The sequence below is a fragment of the Sceloporus occidentalis genome, unplaced genomic scaffold (assembly GCF_023333645.1).
Source record: "Sceloporus occidentalis isolate IW3139 unplaced genomic scaffold, rSceOcc1.0.p SCAF_8, whole genome shotgun sequence".
Lineage (NCBI taxonomy): Eukaryota > Metazoa > Chordata > Lepidosauria > Squamata > Phrynosomatidae > Sceloporus > Sceloporus occidentalis.
This window is the reverse complement of record NW_028316988.1, coordinates 43,803,860-43,828,275: the sequence shown is the minus strand read 5'-3', so window position 1 is coordinate 43,828,275 and position 24,416 is coordinate 43,803,860. Positions and strand designations below refer to the sequence as shown.

The 24,416-nt window shown below is 41.8% G+C and overlaps 1 protein-coding gene across 2 annotated transcripts in view; it reads right to left on the bottom strand.

Annotated features, from left to right (window-relative positions):
• LOC149308792 (uncharacterized) overlaps positions 1-24,416 on the bottom strand; it is an 88,377-nt gene that overhangs the window by 41,529 nt on the left and 22,432 nt on the right. For both annotated transcript variants that reach the window (XR_016282188.1, XM_089536471.1), the window contains exon 3: positions 9,135-9,245. Coding sequence is in view for 1 of the 2 variants with exons in the window: in XM_089536471.1 (XP_089392597.1) it covers positions 9,135-9,245 (111 nt within the window). In the remaining variant the exon portion in view is untranslated. The remainder of the gene's footprint in view (positions 1-9,134; positions 9,246-24,416) is intronic.

Genomic DNA, 24,416 nt, shown 5'->3' with positions numbered 1-24,416 from the left:
CAGTGAAAATAAAAACAGTCAGCACCAGCTAAACTGATTTTTTTTATCACGTTGCAATCTTTAGTTCCTCAAATGAAGAGGGAAAACATTCTGGACTGGTACAGTTGTCTCTCTTCCTTTAAAACAACACTAGCACAGCAAGCTAGTTCTGGAATTGAGAGCTCCGCTGCTTTATTCCTTACTTACAAAGGGAGACACTAGAGGCTATACAGCAGAAAAGAGAAAGAGATGAGAATGAGAATCAATGGAGTCCAAAGGCCCATGAACTGCTTTTCTGTTTCTCTTTTCAAAAAGAAAATCTAGGGTGTCTATCTAGCAGTTGAACAATTATATAACTCTAAAAGGCACTCTCCTCTTGGAAACCTCTGGTTTTATAATGCTAAAGCATCTGAGTGTATCAGCTGGTGACTTACCAAAGCTTGAACCCCAAATAGCCCCACTCTGAACAAATATCACTAAGAAAACCCCATGATAGATTCATCTTAGGGTCACCCTAAGACCAAGTCACACAACAACATGAGAAAGGGAGCTATCACAAAATCAGACCAGATTAGAGAACACACACACACACACACACACACACACACACACACACACACACACACGGCCTTGCTAAGCTCCTTGTTCATTTTTATCCTGGCCAGGTTCACTTTGAGAACCACATGCAACCTATGTGGAAAAATTAGACACACCTTTCTCACACACTATCAGACAGATTTGGTTTGGCCAGGTGTATTTTGATTGCAAGACTCTCTGAAAGCCAGGCTACAGCAAAACTAAAGAGATTGGAAAGTTGCTATCAGCTGGTGAAAGTGTGAAGCTAACAGAACAAGAAAGTTTGCAAGTAGGACTGTGGCAGATCCTCAAAAGACTTTTTCCCAAAGGCTGGCAGAATCATCTGAGCTTACAAAGCACAAAGATGTGTTCGGAATAGCAGAGGTTTGCGAAAATGACCCGACGAGCCACAAGAAAGGGAAATGATCAGAGGAAAAGAATCAAAAGTACAGGAAAGAATAGCTCTTCGATCTGTCTCGTCTGAGAAGCGGAAGGTAGCAGGGGTTGCCCTCCATGCATGCTGAGCAGATTCAGGGTAAGTCCCATGCCAGGGAAGCCAATTCTAATGCATCATCGCTCTTTGTGGATTCAGATTCCTTTGTGGGTGGAGGTGATGAAGATTAGTCACTCAGTTGTCAAGGTTATTCATCATGAAGTATCCCTTTTGCTTATTCTTTCAAAGTCCTTCCAGCTCAAATCCATAATGTTCCGGCTCAGCTCCAACCAGAAGGACCTCCAAGCACAAATCAAAGTGCTGGTTATAAATTTCAGAACCCAATGTAGTTTAGATTCAGGCCGGCAGTGTCAACAGGGTGGGGTGGGGGGTGCGGACCGCACCAGGTGACACTATCACAGTGGGGTGACACACAATGGGGTGGTCATTCACCATCCATCTCAAGCAGCCTCCCCCTTCTGCTAGCTAGGGCAACTCCATATTTGCTGGGCTTAGGGCTAAGGACCCCCTTGAATGTGGTAAAACCACAAATAAAAAAAGTTACTCTTTTAACCTAAGAGAACACTTCTCTAGGAATTTTCAGATCCTCCAGTGCAACTCTATAGTCAATGTCTGCCAGATGCTGACCATAGAATCATGCTGGAGGGCCTATAAATGTCTAGAGAAGTGTTTTCACTAGGAATCTTTAGTTCCTCCCGTGTGACGTCTAGCAGAATTGTGCTGAAGACCTAGAGATGCCTAGAGAGAACATATTAATCAAAACTGCAAATAATGAAAACCGTAAAAGTCGAGCCGTAAATGTGGAAGGCCAGCTGTATTCACTGTGTGCGCTGGTAGGATGCTACTACTGCATGGTGGCGCTTTCCAAGCGCGGCCAGACCCAGAAGGGGATGCTGGGGGGCAGCAACACATTTCCCAGATGCCTGGCACATTGCTACCGGCCTTACCTTCCGTTCCCTCCTGCTCTCCTACCCTGAGTTCTCTGCTCCAGAAAGAAAGGAAGGGCAGGGCAAAAGAAGATAGGGCAAGGCTGACAAGGAAGGGGCAGGTGGACTGTGCAACCTTCCCTGCTTGCTGCCGCTTCTCCTTCCACCATTCCTTCTCTCCCACTCTCCCTAAACATAGCCAGCTCTTTAAGTTGCTCCTCCTAAAGTTGCTTCTCATAGGGCACGGTTTCCAGACCTTTCGCCATTTTGGTCGCCCTCCAAAACAGAGAGAAAACCAAGACTGGATCCCTCCCTCCGTCAGCAGCTCCCACTCACCAGGACTGTGGGGTGGTTGCCTGGGGGTGACACTATGAATTACCACAATGGGGTGACACCAATGCTAGTGAAGCCACTAGCATAGACTATAATAAGAAAGCATAGAAGAGTTTATGCAAAATGAAAGGAAGTGGCTGTTTGCAAGGCAAGGTTTAAAAAATAATTTAAGAAAAGCAAGCATCTGGCTAAGCAACGATACGCCATAAGAAGCAGCATAGAGTACAGAACAGGCTTCCATGTCTTTCCTCCCATCTCACTGGGCAGCTCAACTCTGTGGTGGTGAAAGACTCCCAAGGGTATCATAAGAGGGTCACAAATGATGGCTCTGTCTGACAAAGCAGGCAAGTGAAAGGATTCATTAGCCAGAGGAGAGTGTTCTTGCTGCTTAAAACTGCAAATTACTAGGTAATCATTGCAGGGTATCCATTCTTTTTATGAGAAAAGTTGTCATTAATTCCCTATCTGCCTAAAGAAAAATGAAAACCTGAACGCATCTTCTGCAGAGCTGAGAGTGTATACTTACAATCTGGCAGCAGTGAGCTTAATTTTCTTTGAGAATTGTTCATGAACACTGAATCTCACAGGGATATTAAAATGACTGCCCTTCTCATATATTATCAAACACAGAGAGGAGGGAGAATAGGATCATGCTAGTAGCCATACCCTACAAACCCATCTATCAAATCTCTTTATAATCCTTCCACAGGTAGGCAAAGACCTCCTTGTTCTGGCAGACCTTTGAGAATTATTTTTTAAAGAGGGGGACGTGCCTTGTATAAGGTCTTGGGCTTTTTGTTTTTAAAATGTTTTATGGTTTTAATTGATTTGTATTTTTGGACGGTTTAATTATGTTTTTTTGTATGCTGTGAATTTTTATAAATGTCTGTTTTAATTGCAGCAAGCTTCCTTCAGTCTCAAACGAGGAGAAAAGTGGGATATAAGAACAACGACAAGTTGTACATTAAGGAAAAGCATGCACAGATGACATGTGCAGGGGTTCTACTGAATGCACAGCCACAATGGGGTGTGTGTGTGTTTGTGTGCAAATATCCTTCTAAGCCCTGATCACCAGCTGAACAGACCTCCATCTGATGACTGTTAAAGTATGTTTGGGGGAGTTGGAACAGGATACATTACTTAGGCCCAGTACAGACCGCAGAAAAGAGGTGGTCTGCAGCCTCCCCTTTCCGTGGTGGACTGGGGCCAGGGCAGCCTCACCGGCAACCCAGACATCCCAATCCAGCGCTTTTCCAGCCCTCCAGATGTTTTGAACTTCAGCTCCCAAATTCCTGACTGTTGGCCAAGCTAGCTGGGGCTTCTGGAAGTCGAAGTCCAAAACACTGGAGGGCCAAAGTTTGGGAATCACTGATCTAGCCCAACCGTGTCAATTCTATCCAGCAGTGGCTCTCTGGGGTTTCTGGTATAATTCTTTCCCTATCCTAGCAGGAGATGGCAGGAATTGAACTTTGGATGGTCTGTGTACAAAGCCTGCACCCTACTGTTGACCTATGGCATCTCACTGATAATCAATCCATTAAAGCTTTCGGCGATTGATCTACTGAATAAAAAGCCGTTCCCAAAAACAGAAGGGATAAAGAACAAGGCATTAAGTAACTCAGAATCCAAGATCTTGCCAGAAAAGCAAGGTGATGGGGAGATGGCAAACACGAAGGGGGAAAGTACTGAAGGGGAACTGCAGATAAAATCAATTCCTGTCATCGGTTTTTAACCACAGGAAAGTTAAGCATAAAAACAGGGGGAAAAGAAAAGGTTTTGAGGAAGTGAATGGCATGCCAGACAGAAATGACAAAAGATGAAACCGGGATCTTTTGACCACTCCATATTTAGAAAAGCTCAAAGGTGACGACATCATTCATCCATGTACAATTGTCCATATTTAAAAATCAGTCTACTTATCAAAGGACTGGAAGACCACAATTTTAGCTTTGTGTTATTTTTAAAAAAAACAATTAAGCTCAGGGAAAGCATTGCTAACGCTAGAATTCCTGATGCTTTGCCAAGGGATATTCTGCACAGCTTCCCAAATAAAGAAGAGAAGTCTAACCTTCTTCTCGATACTCTCAAGGAACTGTACAATGACCTTGTTTTGTACTGTTCTGCCTTTGTATTGTTCTGTTTTTCCGAAAGAGCCCTGCTGAAAAAAGAGTCTCATTTAGATCTTCTAACTGCAGCTTTGCTGCTACTTTAAAAACCAGAGCATTATCACAGTTCTCATATTTTTAAGGGGTTACTACTTTGGCAGAATCTGTCACCTTTTAATTCCCAACTGCATATTATGCACCTCTCTTGGGACACACACTGTCAGGGAGAAGGTTTAGCTTGTGATCAACAAGATTGCTGTTTACAGTTTCAATGTAATGTGATGGACCTTCAACTTTGCTCTTACAGTGGCCCTTGGCAAGATTTCTCCAGCGAAGGTTTGCCACTGACTTCCCTGAAGGCTGAAAGGGAACGATTTGTCCAAAGTCACCCAGCGGGTTTTCCATGGCTGAGTGGGAATCCCAGCCTTGGTCTCCTGGATTTTTGATCCAATGCTGGAACCACCATGTTGGTTCCAGAAGATATACTTGGAAAAATAGAGACATTAGAGATGAGCAGGGCAAGGCTGAATAATTACAATTAAATCATGCTTGGCTTTCATTTTTCTTCCATTTCTTGTTCACTGCACCAAGCTGTCTTATTTAAATAATGAATTGTACCCATTGTTCTTATGTTCTTTCAAGTCAACTCAGACTTAAGGCGACCCTATCATAAGGTATTCTTGGCAAGATTTCTTCAAAGGAGGTTTGCCCAAGATCTCCCAATGCATTGGCACAGCTGAACTGGGATTCAGAGTCTGGTCTCCTAGAGTCCTAGTACAACACTAAAACCAGTACACCACCTTGGCTCAATTTTCTTGGCAAGATCTATTCAGTGGAGGCTTTACAGCACTTACCATTGCTGAGTAAGAATTCAAACCTTGGTCTCCCAGAGTCCTAGTCCAGCACTCAAAACCACTGCATCACATTGGCTCATCCAATATGATTCTTCAAATGTGTAAGTAAATGTCACCCAGTGGGTTTCATGGCAAAGCTGGGAATTGAGCCCTGGTCATTACTATATCAGGGTGGTTCTCCAGTGTAGACAAAATGTGAACTGTGTTTTCTTGAACCACGGTGTTTTTCTTAATTATTCATGAATGAAAAAGGTCTAACTGCAAGCATTCAAGACAGATATTGGAGACAATTGAGTGTGTTAAAGAAATGGTGTGGTGATGAGTGGCAACTTTTAGTGGTTAAGGAAAGGTCAGAAAATGTCAGAACAGAAAGATACATACATCTTAAATTGCATCCACAGTCTGAATTCTCAGATCTGGTCTATTCATCTTTGGAAAGAGAAAGGCTAAAGAGATCAGGAATGTATAGAAAACAGCAAGTTATCCTCTGGAGAACAGAGAAACACTGCATTAGGAAGAAAGGCTTGGAAAAAAAAAAGCATGGCCTTATTTAAAACAAGAAAAAGCGAAGAGGAAACAATAGGGCAGGGGCAGGAAAACTGGCACTTTCCAGGACTTCTAGACAACAGCCCCCAGAAGCCAGAATCATGATGACCAAAGACAGGATTTGTAGTCAAAATATCCGGAGGGCATTCAGGTTGCTTAATCTGGTAACAAAGGTCTGCAGAATTAAAACTAGTATCAAGAAAGTGAACCAATAATACTGTTTTTTTTCTTCTTAAATACTAGATGGGGAATAAAGGTAACCATGGCTGCTACTCATGATGGCTATATATTATTCCCAGGATCAGAGGCAGTATGTTTGTGTATTATCAGTGGCTGGCAGACTCAAAGCAGGAGAGTACTCCTCCACTCATGCTCCGCCGATGGACTTCTCATAGGAATCTGGATGGTCACTGTGGGGCCAGACTGACTGGCAAGATAAGCCTTTGGTCTGGTTGAAACTGGTGTAAATTTCTCGGTTTCTGAGGTTGAGTGCCAGGCAGCACTGGCAGATTCCTGTGATGGGCCCTTTTGCTTTCAACTACAGCTTCAGTTACAATTGTCCTCCTCCACTGGAGGAGAGAAAGGGAAGACCACAGGGCATGGGGGTGGTCAGCATAATTTATCAATCCATTTAGAACTCTTGTCACAAAAGGAGTCCCTATAAAAATGCAAATGTCTCCTTCTCCACTGAAATGTTCCTAACAAATCCAAGGGATCTCTCATCTGACTGGCCAAAGGGAGGCTCTGAGTTCACTAAAGCTAAGCTGTAGTCAGGAAGAGTCATCAAGTATAAGAACACCTTCACCTGCATCTACCTATTCCTTTCTGAGCAACCTGGCTGGAGATCAGGGAGCTGATCTTCTTAGCTATCACTCTCTTGAGAAGGTAAACCATCCCTCCAGGCAACCAGACTTTAGAAGAGTAATCCCCAGAGAAATCTCATTCAAACTCTGCTGGACTGCAATCTCTGCCTTTAGTTTCTGCTTGTACACAGTTACAGCCAGTGTGACCACTAGAAGAATGCCCACTATGTGAAGTTTGTTCTACCCTTTCTAGACTCTAACCCTAGTTAGCTTTGATTATCCTTCCTAGTTCTACTCTTTCCCTTCTCCATCTTTGTTATTTCAAAACTGCATATAAGGAGTACTTAATTATAGACCAGAGGCCCACAGAATCTCTAAATTTTATTTTAAATGTCTATATCCAGTCTTGCTAAGATGCCAAATCTTATTCAAGGTGTCCTTTTTTAAAAATATGGCGCAAATTTCACAAATGGCCAGTCTGTGCAAGAGAGACTGATTATCTCCTCCAAGGTTGCAAATATCAGCAATGACCTGGCCTAGAGCAGCTTAGAAATCTAGTGAGTCATGTATATCACCTATCAGATTTGCAATCTGATCAGCTTGCTATCGGTGCAAAAGAAAAACCTATCTTCACCCAGAAATACAGATGCAATTTGTACAGGCTCAGAGGACTACCTGGGTACATGAATGTATGCACGTTTGTAAATTAAGTACGCATTCTTAATCAGCTCAGAAAAACCTAATAAATAATCTGTAAAATTCAACGTTATACAAATCACTGAGAAGATGGTTCTTAGCCTGTTCAAGACCTATTGGATATACTCGTGTATAAGTGGACCTCATGTATAAGTCGAGGGCAGGTCTGGGGAGACAAAACTATGGATTTTGATATGATGCATGGGTAACTTGAGGGTAAAACTTGGGGCATGTAACAAAGGATGTAAAGGATGAAGAAAAGGAAGACGATGCCAAAGAACTTACAAAATTCCCACAGACATAACTGTTTGTGATCACCCTAAAGGCTGGATGCACAAGGTGGGAACTACAGTAAATGGTGTCCGCAATGTGTGCGGGAGTCAACCTAAGGAAATGCAAAATGCCAAAAAGAAGATGCGAAAAAGCTGCAGAGAGGCGAAAGCCCCAGCACCGCCTCTGGGGCCAGTTGCACTGGCCACCACCATTTTCCAGCTCAGACACTCAAAAAGGCCTTTCATCACTCTAGTCAGAGAAGGAGGTGGCTCCTTTTTTGATAGGAGTTAAGGTGCAGTACTTATATTGACCCGTGGATAAGTTGACCCAGGTTTTTGGGGTTGACTTTTTTACTATAATTTCCCGACTTATACACAAGTATATACAGTAAATATTTTGAAGGTAGCAGACAAGAATGGAGGCATGAGGGGTTTTTTTAAATTAAAAAAAGCACCAATTTGCCTCCTGGAATATCATAGGAACATTTTGGGAGGAAAGCGCAAAGAATGCCATTTACTTCTCCCATTCTACATAAGTAAGCCTCTCCAACACTACATAAGTAAGAGTGTGTATGTGCATGTCTGCTTGTCTGTCCATCTTATCTATCTGGGCATCACAGTTCCAAACCAAAGCCCTCAATCACTGTAATTTCAAAAAGCACAGCAAGGTGCATCATGTAAGGTCACATCAGTGGTTCATCTAGTCCAGTATTGTCCTTCCTTCCAGCAGAGCCTCTGCAAGTGCTTAGGCAGACTTTCAAGCATTACTTGCTATCTGACAATGCACGGTCCACTTGTATAATATAAATTTAAAACCACAACCTATTGTGTGATTGCTAACAGTACAATCAACTTTCTTAAGCAAACAGGTCATGTTGGGGGTAGGATACATTTACTGCTCCTGAACGACCCATGTGAGACTGGAAATGTCTATTAACCCATCTCTGTTCTGGATGTATTTGCTTTTCAGAAAAGAAAAAGTATGCCTACAGGTCAAGGCAGGGCTAAGTAGAAAACCAGTTTATAAGGCAGCTACTTTAGGTACAAACTGACCACTGCGCTAATGGGCAGGGGGGAAAATGCTAAAATTATTCAGCCTAGGTGGGACTGACATGTGCCAGCGGAGTGAAAGGTTGTTATTACTTATTACTTACCTTCCTAGCCCAGCAGCTTCCCACTCAAGAACAAGATGGAGCTGACTAATAACATGTAATGCAAATGTGTAGGATTAAATTAATTGTTGCTGGTTGGAAGCACCTGCTGGAAAAAAGGTAAGAATACCTGCTGTTTTAGAATTGTGATTGTGTCTTTCCAAAACATACAAACTCGGATGTGTTCCCACCCGTGTTTTGTCCTCATTTTTTAAAAACCAATTCTCATTGTTATCTGCCTTTTGGAGAGAAGCATTACAAGAGAGGTTGGTTTTTCACAGGTCAAATAGCATTTTGGACTACAAAAATTAATAAAAATAATAAAAATAAACATCCAGTTACGCGGTTTTGGGGCCACAAACCAACAGCATCAGGAGCAGCAAAGACTTAAAAAACCCAATTGACTTTAGCAAAAGAACAGAAAATGTCAAAATCTTACCTAGTAAGCGTGTACTCCCTGAGTCCTGAATGCAGGTTCATGGCAGAAAAGGTACCTATACATCCACGCAATCGTTTATCTCTACCAATCTTCCACGTTACAAAGAGTGGGCTGAAATGGAGAAGAAGAAGAAAAAGAGAGAGATTGTTAAGAGAATATCCTGATGATGATCAAAATGACCTATCTGCCCCATTACTGAGACTCCAACTCTGCTGGTTAAATGTTGTTAGCCGTATTACTAAAAATACCCTTCAAGGTCCAATAGACATACTGCTGAGAATACAGGTGTCAAAAATGCACTGCTTGCCACCTAAAAGTTTGGTGAAAAGATGAAATACGGATAAGGAGAGAGACCTTATTCCCTTATGAACTTGCTCTCCTACTTCCTAAAAAACAGGGCTACGATGCAAGACACATGTCACTATGCCTACCTTAGTTCTCATTAGCAAACAACAGAGCAAGCAACAAGTTTAGACTGTCTGGCCAAAGCATTCTCTGTAGACATGCAGAAGAAAGTAGGTGTCACTTCCTTCTACACACCTGCTCTCACCCTTCCTTCCCTTTTTACTCACTTTTCAAAGGTTGGGAACAGGACACTCCAAAAAAAAGATTTATGGGGTCTTGGCAAGCCCAGTGAGGCTGACCCAATGTCTCACACTCTGGCAACAAGCTCAGACTCCAAGATGACTTCAAAATATGTACTGTTCTTTAGACTGAGTTAACTAAAGACAGCAGATCCTGTCTGATCTCGGAAGCTAAATAGGGTCAGCCTTACTTAGTACTTGGATGGAAGACTAGCAAGAAATACCAGGTGTCAGTATTTCAGAGGAAGGAACTGGCAAAGCCACCCCAGAGTATTCCTTGCCTAAGAAAATCCTACGAAATTCATGGTAGCGCCGCAAGTCAACAGGTGACTTGAAGGCACACACACAAAACTGGTAACCATTGATGGCCTTATCCCCAGTGAATTTATCTAAACCTTGTTTAAACCTGTCCCAGTTTTTAATATTATAACAATATATAGTAAATACTACTACAGAAGAAAGATGTGCCCTAACAGTTCAGGGGAAAATGCTGGTTTGTGTCGTTTATGGTGCCGAAAAGCCTCCTCTCATCCCAGCATATTCCTGTGCTGTCATTCAGAGATGAAGAGTGACAGGAATTTTGCACAAGGAAAGAGCTGAGACTTATGCTCAGCACATGCAAACCTATACAAAAGGAAAGACTCCCATTTCTTGAGTCAAAGCCACAGTTGGCAGATAATGATGCTCAAGAAACATGAGTAGAGCACAGGCCACTCATAAGGAGACTGACTCTTCTCATTGTGAGAACACCAGTCTGCTGAACTATAAAGGGCATTCGAGCTCACAGCTCCAGTTCGAAACATGGCAAAACTCACCCCGGTCAATCCATGATAGAGATAATCCACCACACAGACCACACTGGTGGCACATGTATTAAAAGGCACCCAATGCAGAAAAAGTTTCCCAAGCAGAGGGACAAAGCCAAACTCTAAAATACTGGCCAAAGTTCTGCAACCAGAGAGTCAAAGTGCTTTTGAGATTCAACCAGAAAATTAATGCTCTCCTCATGAACATCAGCAAAACCTATGGCTCCAGTTATGCACCCACAACTTATAGCTGGCATCATATGCAGCCACAAGAGCAAACTTTTGTTTTTCTCCAAAAACCAAAGGCAAGGTCTGACTTTTATCCAGTACTTGTATTGAAATTGAGAACATATATTAAATGTGTGGACATTTTATGCTCTTTCCCAAAGTTGAGTGTGAGGCCTGAGAAGTTCTCTTGTGTTGCATTAGATGAGAGAATCCTACCAGAATTTCAAAAAGAACGGGTTGGCCAATGGCTAGCAAGTCCTTGGTGGAACAGTGGCTCATGGCTTTAGGCATTTATTTTAAACGATGCCACAAACCACTGTTTCCGCTCTTTAAAACCGGGAGAAGATGCTTTACTGGTAAGTGGGATGTGAGGTAGCCCACCGCCTTTCCAACACTAATCCTTAATTTCATCATTGTTTGAAATCCATGTAAGCAAATTATGTGGGTGAAACAAAACCCTAAATCTAAGCATCAAATATGCTCTGTTTACTTTTCTGTTCATTTATCTACTACAGCAAATACAGCAGGTCAAGAGCATCTGGAACAATAGCCTGAGCTCGATGCTAACTATCCATCTATCATCCCCAAAACAGTGATCATTTGAGAAGGGATATTTCTGAAGGTCAGGATCAGTGACAACTATTGTCTTGGATTTGAGAAATAGAAAACTGAAGAAGTGGCAGTTGCTTTGCTGCAGCAACTACAGCTTTTATGGTTACAGCGACACATTTTGGTCCACGCCTGTTACAGACTGCCACAATAAAGCTGCTTCGGGTCTCTTTGGAGGTATGCTGTTTAAATAATGCATGCACCCTAAGAATCCAGAAGCTGCACTCCAGTGCTTAGGAATGGAGTGTGGCTTTGGCATGACCTCTGGACTCTTAGGACCCATGCATCATTTAAATAGCATAACTCCAAAGAGACCCGAAGCAGCTTTATTTTGGCAGTCTGTAACAGGCCATAATTTACTTTGGTGGCAAATGGAATGAGGAAAAGATCAAATTATTTATATTTCAATAAATGCTGTGAGGTGGGTGCACACTTGCACAGTATCTAAAGACATAGCTGTGTTAGTTTGGAAAATCAGTACGCAACGGGATCTTGCAGCATCTTTTGAGACTAACTGAAAGACAGAAGTTGGTAGCTTGATCTTTTGTAGACTTGAGCCTACTTCCCCAAATGCATCTGAGAAAGTAGGTTCAAGTCCACAAAAACTCATGCTACCAACGTCTATCCTTCAGTTAGTCTCAAAGGTGTTGCAAGATCCCACTGCATACATGCACAATATCTAAGTGAAAATGCTGTCTTGGGTCTTTCATCGATAACCACTGGTTCTTTTTACTTAACCCAGAATCTAAGAGACACTAACTGGCTTATACACTCCATAGCCTGTATGACGACATGTAAGGAAATGGTGTTTCTGAAGGTTGTTGTTGTTGTGTGCCTTCAAGTCATTTCTGACTTACCATGTCCCCAAGGCGAACCTATTGCAGGGTTTTCTTGGAATAATTTGTTCAGAGGGGGTTTGCCATTGCCTTCCTCAGAGGCTGAGAGAGTGTGACTTGCTCAAGATCACTCAGTAGGTTTCCATGGCCATGTGGGGATTCAAACCCTGGTCTCCCAAATGTCCTAGTCCAACATTCAACCTACTACACCATGCTGGCTCTTGTTTCTGAAGGTACGAGGCCATAATACCCTTATTAAGGGTATGGAGGTGAACCAGCACATCAACTACCCATCAGTATAGCCCAACAGATCACTAATCTTCCAAAAGTTACATCCAAATGTTTCTAATGTAGGTAAGAGATTTTGGAAACATTTACATAATCTGCATCAGTGCTTCTCAATAATTGTCCCCCTCCCAAGGCAAGGGACTGGTACCATATTTAAGCTATCTACAACTGTTCCTTTCTTTCCTGCAAGCTCCACAGTCCATGGACCAGCACTTTGAAAGGAGCACTGTTCTATCTGTCCTACATCCAACATTTCCTTTATTGCGCTTTTTTTTACTGTGCTGTCAGGATTGGGGTCCCATCAAAACATTATTATTCTGCATCACTCTTAAGAATTCTGAGTAAGACTGATGGAAACTAAGGAAATATTTTTCATTAGTTTGAATATTTGTGGAAGGGATCATTACCCTCCAGCCGCTGTGTAAAAAAAAAAAGGCTGAAGGTGAACATGGTAAGTGCAGAAAAGCTGAACACTACTAAGAAGTTCCAGATGCTCCCACTGCTATCACACAATGCGACACTTTATGCCTGTAGAGTTAAAGCCACTGCAAGCATTCCCCTTGTTAATGTTTTACGACAAATTCCGCAAACTGTACCAGTGACCTACTTTCATACAATGTCACTGGAGAGACTAAAACGCATAGAGGTGCAAGCTATTTTAGGAGGCAGCCAACAATCACAAAAGCAAATGAGCCGGGCCCCAGCCAAATTCCCAACACTAAGCGCCTGAACGCAATTGTGGCGCTGTTGCTGCACATGTTCAAGAACACAACCATTTTTTCAAACACATCTGCTAATGAATTTTCCTGCCCACATGAACAGACAGGCAACATATAACCGCAAATTTAAGCACCTTCCAAAACAACGGAGGCTCTGTATAGGTATAAAAGCATGCTCTCTATGACCACACACTTACACTCCTACCCATAATCTATGTTGTGAGTTGCCTTGGGTTTCATGCTGGGGGGAAAAGGCAGGAAATTAATCAATCTATAAATGTTATCAATAAATGCTACTTTCCAACAACCACACACGTATTTATTTATTTAAGACATTTCTATATTGGCTCCCAGCCCACAAGGGCTCCCAAAGCAAGAACAAGTAAATTCAATTGGGACAGTAAAACTGTTTTAAAAGCACACTGAAATACTCTTTACAAACTTCTTTACCATTTTAGACACTAAAGGCAATGTGGCACCGCACTGTCTTAGCTGCCTGCTGAAAGCGCAAAAGAGACAGAGCAGCCTAACTTCCTTGGATAAGGAATTCTAATGTTGGGGAGCTGATCCAGAGAAAGCCCTCTTTTGCCAGAGCAAAGCTGGACTGTCAAATCATGGTTTGGGATGGCATCTGAACTAGATCTCTGAATAGTTAGGGATGCATTTTCCACCAGAACTCCTTTACAGATACTTCTAACAATGCACTAGACAGAAATGTTTTAGATTCGGCCCAACAAACCCATCATGTCTTTCTTGTTTTGTTCCAAAGGGTGAGAAGTTAGTCCTACACAAACATTTGCTCTCTTGTTATTACAAAGAAAGAGAACGAATGCCAACCAGGCAACTTCTTCGGAGAGCACATTCTTCACGATGTTGTTCAACAAGTCCGGAGCAGCTAAACTGAGCAGATTTTAGCATACACTGGAATATCTACTTACAGTACATTGACTACTGAACGTCTTCCACAAATACAGCCAAGAGAAAAACGTATTAACCGAAGTCTATGAAAGAAAGTGACAAGCACACATTTGTAAACCATCTGAATCCCACACCAAAAAAGCTGTTTAAATGTTTAACAGAGGATTAAAATATAATCTCCTCTTTTTTGGTAAGATGTATGCAAGCAAAACCAACCATTGCTGGAATTTGCACACTGTTGCCTCGGCTCCAGGGTGCACTGAGTGAATTAAATTCATTCACCTTCAATCAATGTTATTTCTTAATACTGACGACATTCTATATGGCAAATTATATTCTCTGACAATACTCACAGTGGAGGTAGGTATACCAATATATGTACCTGTGCGCGCATACACCGCCTCTTTATAGTTTTAATTATTGTAAGTTATTCTGCATTTCTTTGGACAGACAGGATTTAAGTGGAAAACAAACAAAAGCTGAAGAAAACCATGCAAAATGGAAAAAAGCAGGGCTCCCTACCATCCCATAATGGAGGCACATGCAAGATGCCTTCCAGATATTGTTTATTATTGTTCCTAGAAACACAACTGATGGTGGGAGTTGTAGTCCTGAATATCTGGAAAGCACTAGTTTGTCGACCCCAACTCTAATGGATCACCATGCAAAGCTAGCAGAATACAGAATCATTATCAATTGATACTCATAATGTGGGACACCATGAACTTGTTCCCAATGCCCTCCTATTATTTTTCATGTCCTTACTTTATTTAGTGGTACACAAATGCCACAACGCACAACATGAATGTGAGAGATATTATTGCATCCATAGTCTGAGAATGTGGGAGTGAACATGAGGAGGCAGAAGGGTAGCAACCAAGTGGCCATATGACATTCCCAACACATACCAAGCAAGTGACATGAGCTATACTTATGGAGAATGGGTGGACTTACATTACTGGGCCAATGAGCAGGGCCAACCCAGTGCCAGACAAACCTTGTCTGCAAGGATCACGCGACAGCCATCGCAGGGTGCTGAGCTCCAGTTGCTATCTTCTATCCATCAGCATTTTCAATATATGGACACTAACAGAACAGGGCCATCAGCAAGAGTGCCTTATTTTCCTCTAAAGGAAAACTTCAGTACAATAGCAGCTTAGCCTTATGGTAGTTGTTGTTGGCAATCTGAAGGAGAAGCATTTTTTATGCACTATGCATCTGAGCCAGGAAATCTGTGTCCTGTTATTCAGGTCTGCAGCAACACGTTGACTGAAATGCAACCCACGAGCACCCAATGGCAAACCCAAAAGTTCTGCTACAGCTGAAGTAATTCAAACTCATTTTCTTCCTTCCTGAACTATTTGACAGTTCTGTCACAGATCAAACAGAAATTTTACTCTAGAAACCACTGTATTGTGGGCCCTTGGTATCTGCTTGGGTTTCGTTTCAGGACCCCCGTGGATACCAAAATGTGGATGCTCAAGTCCCATTAAATACAATGGCATAGCAAAAGGACTGTGCACTCAATAGCCAACATCCACTTTGCCTAGGTTCCTTCTCTACTTTATTGGTTTAACCTAGAAAACTTAAAAAGAGATGCCCAACGCCAGTATTGTTAATTCCAGTGTGCTCTATAAAGCCTGTAAGAAACCAGAATGGCTTAATCTTTTGCCCATCCTCCACAAAGCCATTAATCGAATACTGTGTGCTGCATATATTATACTCACCAGCTAACTGTGAGTACATATGCTTACAAAAGATTGCTTAATCTATAAAGACTGCTCAGGCTAGGCTTGCCAAGTGCGCTTACTTTCAACAAACATGCACCAGAAAATAAACTTTGCACCACTTTATCATCAGCATCCAAGAATAACTGAAAGTATTAGCAGATACTGTTACACAAAAGCCACCCACTGCATGCAGCTAAGCTCAGTCAAATCACCTATAAATTCAAGGTGTGATCTGTTACTCAATCTGATTTAATTTCTGAGAAAGGTACCAACTTTGTACATATTGCAGGACAACATGAATGTAGGCAAGAGGACAAGAATTGAAAGGACTAGACCCCATGAAATCAGTATGACTTCCACCAAAATCAGACTATCCCTCTTCATGTTCTTTTCCCTCCTTTCTCACAGAACATCCAGTACTGGAAGAAATGTGATGATATGACCCAATGCCAGCCATTTCATGCATTTTCTAGTACTAGATGTTACAGAAACAAAGGGAAGGCAACATGGGACCTGGCCACCAAGCTCCCAAAACCTTTTCATTGGGGCGTTGGTAGAATCCCAAAAGGTCCTTGAGAACTCAAAAGAATTTGGTTAACTGGAAATTTATACTGGATAAGATAGCATGCCTCATGGGGCTAGAATTCAGAGACATTGCTGTATTCGTCTGGAATATCAGTATGCAAAGGGAGACTGCAAAAACTTAAGCTACAACTTCTTTCGCACAGTTAGTCTCAAAGGTGCTACAAGATACTAGTATGCCCCATGTTAGAGATAGCTGTACTTCCTTTGACTGCATGACAGCAGTCAAATCTACCAAGGTGTTACATGCATGTTTCTAAGAAGGAAAGACCACAACTGTGGCAACAAGGGTATGTTGTATTGTCACAATTATACTAGCTTCCTGACACTGACTTTCTAGGAGATAAGAACTCCAGTATGTCACCCCAAGAATCCTAAACCCCAAGAACCCTAAGGGAAGGCTTATACTTTATATTAGCCACATTTCTACAAAAACAACAACAGTGGATGTCCTCATCTTTATTACCGCTTTCAGTTTAAGATACACAAAGGATCCATCTGCTGCTGAGCATCTTTGACATTAACAGTACAGCCAACAAGAACCCTATTACCAAATCCTGGAAAGGACTGCAGCAAAACACACAGATACACACACACTACTTTCACACTGTGTTCATGCTGATTTAAACAGACTCTTTCCCACTTCCAAGCTCTCCATCGCAGCATCAGGAGCTTAGCTAGCCTACTGTGGACAAGAGCCAGATGTGGGCGAGAGCTCCAGATCAAATTAGGACAGCGCATTCTGATGCAAACTGTTTTAAGAGTTTAGACAATCAGTGTGTCACTATGGCAGTTAAACACTCTGGATTATATTAAGTTTACAGAGTGGGAAGAAAAAGCACCCTTCTGCTTAAACTGTAATGGGATGTACAGTACATCTGTCCAAGTCAATGTGAGATTAACTTCTGATCCTCAGCATGAATCACAGAATCTTCAGTTGGAAAGGACAGCAAGGGCCATTTAGTTCAACCCCCTGCCATGCAGGAATACACAAGCAAAGGGGCTCTGAAACATCCACCTCCAACCTCTGTTTAAAGACTGGTGAAGAAGGAAAGTCCACCACCCTCTAAAGCGGCTGTGGGGGAAGGAATGAATGGAAGTAGTTGCTTTGTTAAGGCGACAGGCACAAACAAAGCAAGTACAATAGTAACCACGCAATAAAGAAAGGACTAGAATGGAATCGAGCCTCATCATCACACAATGTCTGACTCTCTTTAGCTCTTGACAAACTCAGTTTTTCAATTCTGAACATTTCTCCCCTCCAGGTAAATTCATCCATTGCAAAGGTCTTTATGGTTTTCAGTTTCAGAATATTATGCAGCCCTACAGCAAAGACTCTATCAGAGTCGACAGAATTTTACCAAGTCGCCTTCTAATTCTTGTTCCAGCTGATGGTTAACTATAGTTAAATTTGGCAGGTCAGCCATTTCCTCAACCAAAGCCGCTTCCCAAGGTTCTGGTTGGGCAGCATGCGCAAGAAACAAAACCAAGGACGGGGCTTTGTTCTCAGTGGCTTCCGGCAAATTCAAGGAAGGAAGCAAAGAGGTCACAAATTTGGGGCAGAGTTGAGATGGGAGCGAATCTTTCCCCCCGTGAGGTATCTAGGGCAGAGGTTTGTTATAAAAAGTTAGCACTTTTCATGTAAGCTCGGTTTTCACCTTTTTGTATTTCACAGCTAATAGGGTAGGATCGCAGGCCCTGACACCTTGCTTTACATGCTCTGACTTTCATTAACAAGACAGAACAGGATAGCTGTCTGTGAACAAGGCAGATGTTCAACAGTCTTTTCCCCCTCCTAATCAAATTTATATCCCCAATCCCTTATTTACTGGATAGAGGCCAACTCACAGTGGATTTGGGACTATGGGTTTCCTCATGGGCACATGTACAAATGTCAAAATGTCTAGGAACCATTTCATTTCAAGACATTTTTTTAATTGGGGGATTGGATATGTCCTGGAAAAAAAAACCCTCAAAGCAAAAGCAGAAAGATTATACCTCTCACTAATAATGAGCATCTCAATTAAAGAGTTTCTGACCTGCAACATTTTAGGCTACTTTTCTTTCTGGAGCTATCAATTGCATACAGTTTTCCATTAATAACTGTGTTCTGTTATTGAATTGTCTTTAAAAGCAGTGGGATGGAAGGGTGGGGTGAGAAAGGAAATGTATAATTAATAGCCATTTTGGAAAAATTCATCAGTTCAACTCGACCCATGACATCCAGAGAAGGCTATGTCACAGGCAGGCGTAGATAAAAGCTGGTTATCTCAGGCTGCAGTCATAGGCCTCCGCCACAAAACTATCTCCTCTCATGCAAGGCTTGCCCAACCCTTCGGCTTTCAAACTTCAATGGAGATAGCTCTGGGAAAATCTCAGAGGAGGATTAGAGGGCCTAAAACTGGAGTTTTAATTGAAGTGTAGAAATGTATGGCCCCTATAATATGTTTGATCTCAATCTCAGGCTTCAGTCTCCTGTCAAGGCCTCGGAGCAAGATTAATATCGGCTGCTACACCTGTTTGGGCGTAACACAGTCTGCTTTCATGGAGGGAATTAACATTGCTGCAGTGGCATGCAGTGGGTGGAAAGCTTTCTCAGCAAGGTGGCAGGAAAGACCGGAGTTGAGGAGGGGATGGCCTTAGGCAGCTTACAACACCATTTTAAAATTATACTCATCCCTCATTTGCAGCTTTGACTTTTGCTGCTTTGATTATTCATGGATCTTATTAATATGTTCTGTCTAGGAATATCTAGGTCCTCCAGTACTACTCTATGGTCAACTTTAACCAAAGGTCGCACTGAAGGACCTAGAGATTCCTAGACAACACTCTGCTAGGCATCTGTAGCTCCTCCAGCACAATTCTATGGTCAATGTCTGGCAGATGCTGACCACAGAGTTGAACTGGAGGACCTAGAGATTCCCAGAGAGGTGTTCTCTCAGATAAAACATAGTGTTTGTGTTATTTGTGGTTTTTCTCACTGTCAACTTCCACAACCATACATAGAATTTGAAAATACAATGGCATGAATGATTCTGATGTTGGTACTTAATTATATACAGTATCTGTATGTTTGGGGTTTTTATCTCTATTTGGTATATCTGACAAATACACTAGACTTTTATGAAACATCTGGGGAAGGTGTCATTTTAAAGTATTATCAATTCATGTGAAAAGGACAAAAACAACCATCAGTTCTATAAACCCTTCTTATGATTATACATACAACAATGCTGTAACAAATAGCAAGAATAGAATGATGCTACTATGAAGAATGAGAGGCAGGAACACAATTTCCCTTGGTCTTCTGAATTATCAACGAACGTGGAACTTTTTTTGTCTTGCTGAGTCTAAAGGGGAAAAGGATCAATCACTGCTGTGTGCTCAGGATTGTCACTGACTACATGATACTACACAACCACCCTCACTCTTTTGACTTCTCTGCTGTCATTTGTACATTTTAATACTACAAGTTTCTTGTACTGAGAGCCTGCAGAAGCCCACAATGATTCTACCGCTATAGCTATTATTATAGCTATTTTATGGAAGCCTCCAGGAGTGATTATTTTGCCATAAAACAAAGTGCAAAAGTGCAGGCACCCCACACCATGTTTTGTTACCTAAAAGGGGTCCTGTCCCCCCACTCCAAGACTAGAAATAGGTTCCAAGACATTTCTTATTTGCTTTGGACCAACTGGAGGAAGGCCGGTATGGTCTGCAGTAGATCACTGTTGCTGATGGTGTGCCTTCAAGTAATTTCTGACTTATGGCAATCCTAAAGTGAACCTATCATGGGGCTTTCTCAGCAAGATTTGTTCAGAGGAGCTTTGCCTTTGCCTTCCTCTAAGGCAGAGAGTGCAAATTGCCCAAGATCACACAATGGGCTTCCATGGCTGAGCAGCAATTCGAACTCTTGTATCCCAGAGCCTTAATCCAACCCTCAAACCACTAGACCATGCTAGCTCCAAGTAGGTACTGGAGCTGGGAATGGGCTTCCTGACCTCTTCAAAGTGCCCACCCCTGTTCTAAACCATGTTCTGGATTGTTGTCTGAGTTAGGTCATGGGATGGTTTCACATTTGTGCAAAGTCCCTGAAGGTAATCTGAAGATAATGCTACAAGTACTAAGAAAACAAATAAAATGCAAAACATGTTGACACATTCTGCACATTCAAGGTTAGCTTATTTTATCACAACTGCTTTGGATACCAAAAATACACAGTTTTGTGAGAACAAAGAAATCCAAAACAGTAAAGGAAGTTTGTCAATTGTAAGACAAGCAGCGTCAGAGTTCCTAATCTGCAATCAGATTCTAGACTAGAGAGAGCAAAACAAATACCCACAAAAAGAGGAAAGTGACATGGAAAGTACTGTTTGGATTAGGAAATGAAATCATAACCATATATGCAAAACACAATTACTTTATTAACTCAGTGGGATCCTAAGGAAATGTATTTAAGTTCACCTTAGAAATGCGTCAATAAAAATGGGCTGGAAAGCGTAAGAGATGTGGGATATGGTGGTCTCGCCACTGCTATGGGAAGTCTTTATCGATTTGTTCGAACACAGAAGTTGAAAGAAACCCAAAAGCAGCAACTGCAGAAGGATATGGAAGAATCACACTGCAGATGTAAAGCTTCCACCAATTTCACTACTTTTTTCTCCAGACCTTCACTCATCCCAAAACCCTGCATGATTTTGATGACAAATCCTGCATAATTTCCAAAGCATTGTACATAAATTATTTTGCAGCTATTTATGCTACCCATACGAAGTAGGAATGTTGCACAATTTCTGCCTGTTTTAACCTTGTGGAAGCTGCATGAATATTTTCTCACCGAGACTAGCACTCCTTCAACAATCAGTTTACCACTTCTGCTGCCTACCTACTCTGACACCCTTCAGCATTCTCACCTAAAGACCTTTCTGTAAACACTGAAAAAGAAAGCATTATTGATTGCACGGGTTCACTTACATGCTTTTTAGAATATGCCTTACTTTCAATTGAGTGCATGCATTTGTGGGTGTGCTCACAGGTGTAGATTACAGCATTTGTAGACTGCTTTTCCAAGGGCATAAGTTATAATGTTAGAGTAGCTCTCAACAACAAAACCCAGAGAACATCTAGTGTCACTGTGGCTACCATGCTTTTGGCCAGTGCCTTCAAATCCAGTTGTTTTTTCCTATGATCTTTCACTGATGTTCAGAGTTACCATGTCACAGATGACAATGGGTCCCTTCAGAAACTGAACCCAGAGATGCATCATCTGAGAATACACTTGTCCCTCCATATTCGCTAAGGTTAGGAGCACAAGACCCCCCGTGAAGATGGAAAAACCCAATAACAAAAACACCATGTTTTTACCTGAGATGACACTTCTCTAGGAATCTCTAGGTCCTCCAGGGCAACTCTGTGGCCAACATCCGACAGACACTGACCATAGAATTGCACTGGAGGAGCTGCAAATGCCTATTAGAGTATTCTCTCTAGGTCTTTCACGACAACCTTTAGTTAAAGTTGACCACAGAGTTGCACTGGAAGACCTAGATATTCCTAGAGAGAACATATTAATCAAATCCGCAAATATCAAAGCCACAAATATGGAGGGATGAGTGTACTCTTCCATGAGGATGGAATATACAACAAAGCAATGCTACTAGATCTTCAACAGGGTCTCATCCCTAAGAATGCACAATGCTGTTAAGCGTATTAGATCACTAACAATTAATAATTTTCTCTGAGACTGCAAGGTAAATCGGCATCAGTGGAACTAAATGAGGAGATTTATAACATTATCCCTGCAGCCACAATCTAGGCACAGCTGAATGTTGCATCCTTTGACGTTTCTGAATAGTCTTCAAAGGCAGTCCCAAGCAGAGTGCACTGAAATAATCAACCCATGAGGTTACCACAAGGTTCAGTGAGTTGAGAGTACTCCCAGCTTATGAAATACAGTTAATTAAAAGCACCCTGGCCACCGCTCCCATTTGATTATCTAGGAACGGAGCCAAGCTGGTTTAAAAAAAGTCCTCCGGCAGAGTCTGGCTCTTAAATAGAGTGTGATCCCTTCCAGCACAGTCGTCACTCATTGTGCAAGATCATGAAAGGATCCAGCTATCCTTACTCCCATCCTGTTTGTAAGTAACCGTACAGCATATTTATGAAAAACCTTACACTCCAAAACTGTAACCCATAGACATTGATCCCGAGAAGATAAAATTGCTCCAGGCTCCAAATTAGTCAGGTCTCATCACCATATCTGATAACATCTCTCTCCAAAATCTAGACAAATGCAACCTCTACCTTTATACCTATATTAAATACCAGTGACAGAATACACCTTTGAGTTTCATACATTGCTTTCTATTAAACACAGGCCAGAAATCACCCAAGACCAGCCTTTATTTATGCATGGAAATGTAAGAACTGAGCAGCAGAACAATACCGCTTGCAAATTCTGCCACATCCTATAAGGAACATAAGGCAACTGACCATTAAGACTACTGGTGTCCTGCCTAGCCTTTTGCAACAGCCACCCAAACAGTGGTTAAGTAAACCTTCATGCTTCTTTCATAACCACAGCATAGTCTTGGGTCCAAAACACACTGCAGAAATAATCCAGTTTGAGACTGCTTTAACTGCCCTGGCTCAGTGCTAGGGAATCTTGGGAACTGTAGTTTACTGTGCCACCAGAGCTCTCTGACCGAGAAGGCTAAATGCCTCACAAAACTACTTCCCAGAATCCTCTAGCATTGAGTCAGGTCAGTTAATAATAATAATAATAATAATAATAATAATAATAATAATTTGTATCCCGCCTCTCCCTGTATTGGATCGAGGCGGGTAACAACACACAAAAACAATAAAATCAAACATGAATATCAATAGTTAAAGTGGTCTCAAACTGGATTGTTTCTGCAGTGTGTTTTGGACCTTAGACTGTCTGCAGTTCATGCATAGTCAGATCCAGCCTATCTGTGCCAAAATCTTTTGTGGTGTTTAAAATAAGTTTAAGAAGGTTTAAGGTACAGTACTATAAACCTTAAGGAGCCTCAAAAAATGGTTCCCACAAAGCTGCACAAAAGTTAATCAATACCAAATATTTAGGTTTAAGTGAAAATTTTGTTGGGTTTCCCCCCATAAAAACGCTCCTTGGTGATGACTAGGGTATTCCAGGGAGTAATCCCAATACATCTTACTGAAGGAAGTTCCATGATTAATATACCCTTCAGTTAGTCACAAACAAACCAGTAGGTGGAATTAATTTGACACGTTAATTAAATGCAGAGATGAAGCTTTTTAGCTGATCCATTTGAAAGTGAGCTTTGGACCACAAAGGCATATGCTATAAGACTGTTTGTGAAGGTGCCACAAAATGCTGTCACTTTCCCTGAAACAAATATAACTAACGATCTGAAATACTCTGCAAATGTTCACGTTGACACTTGATGGAATCACTGATGAGTAACAGATTCTCCTTAGGTACATGGGTTATGTGTGCCCAATTTATCTCCTCTGGATGAGAACCTAGGAAATAACACCCACATTCAAAACTGTTGGGAAGACAGCTTTACATAAAACCAAAGTACAACAGTATATGCGTGTGGGAGGGAAGGAGGAAAGGGAATCTGCAAGATCGAAAACATTATCGTGAAACCGGGCCTTGTGTGTCAATAGCTGTTCCTCCGTATTCCTCGACAACCTTCCATTCAAAATGACAGAGGGTAGATGGTTTCTATAAGCTATAATGCTTCACAAAGGTGTATTTGGAGGTAATTAACTGGTTTGGAGAAAGAAAATTTATAAACACTGATACTCACAAAAGTTAAGGACCATCTGGCTTAACCACCAGTGGACAGGCATGTCAATATTGCATGCCATTTTGCACGATGAGAGAAGATTCTTGCTGGGACATGAAAATACAGAAGTAGGAATCTAACATGTGTACATCCCAGGCGCATAGGGCAAACACCCTATCTGTC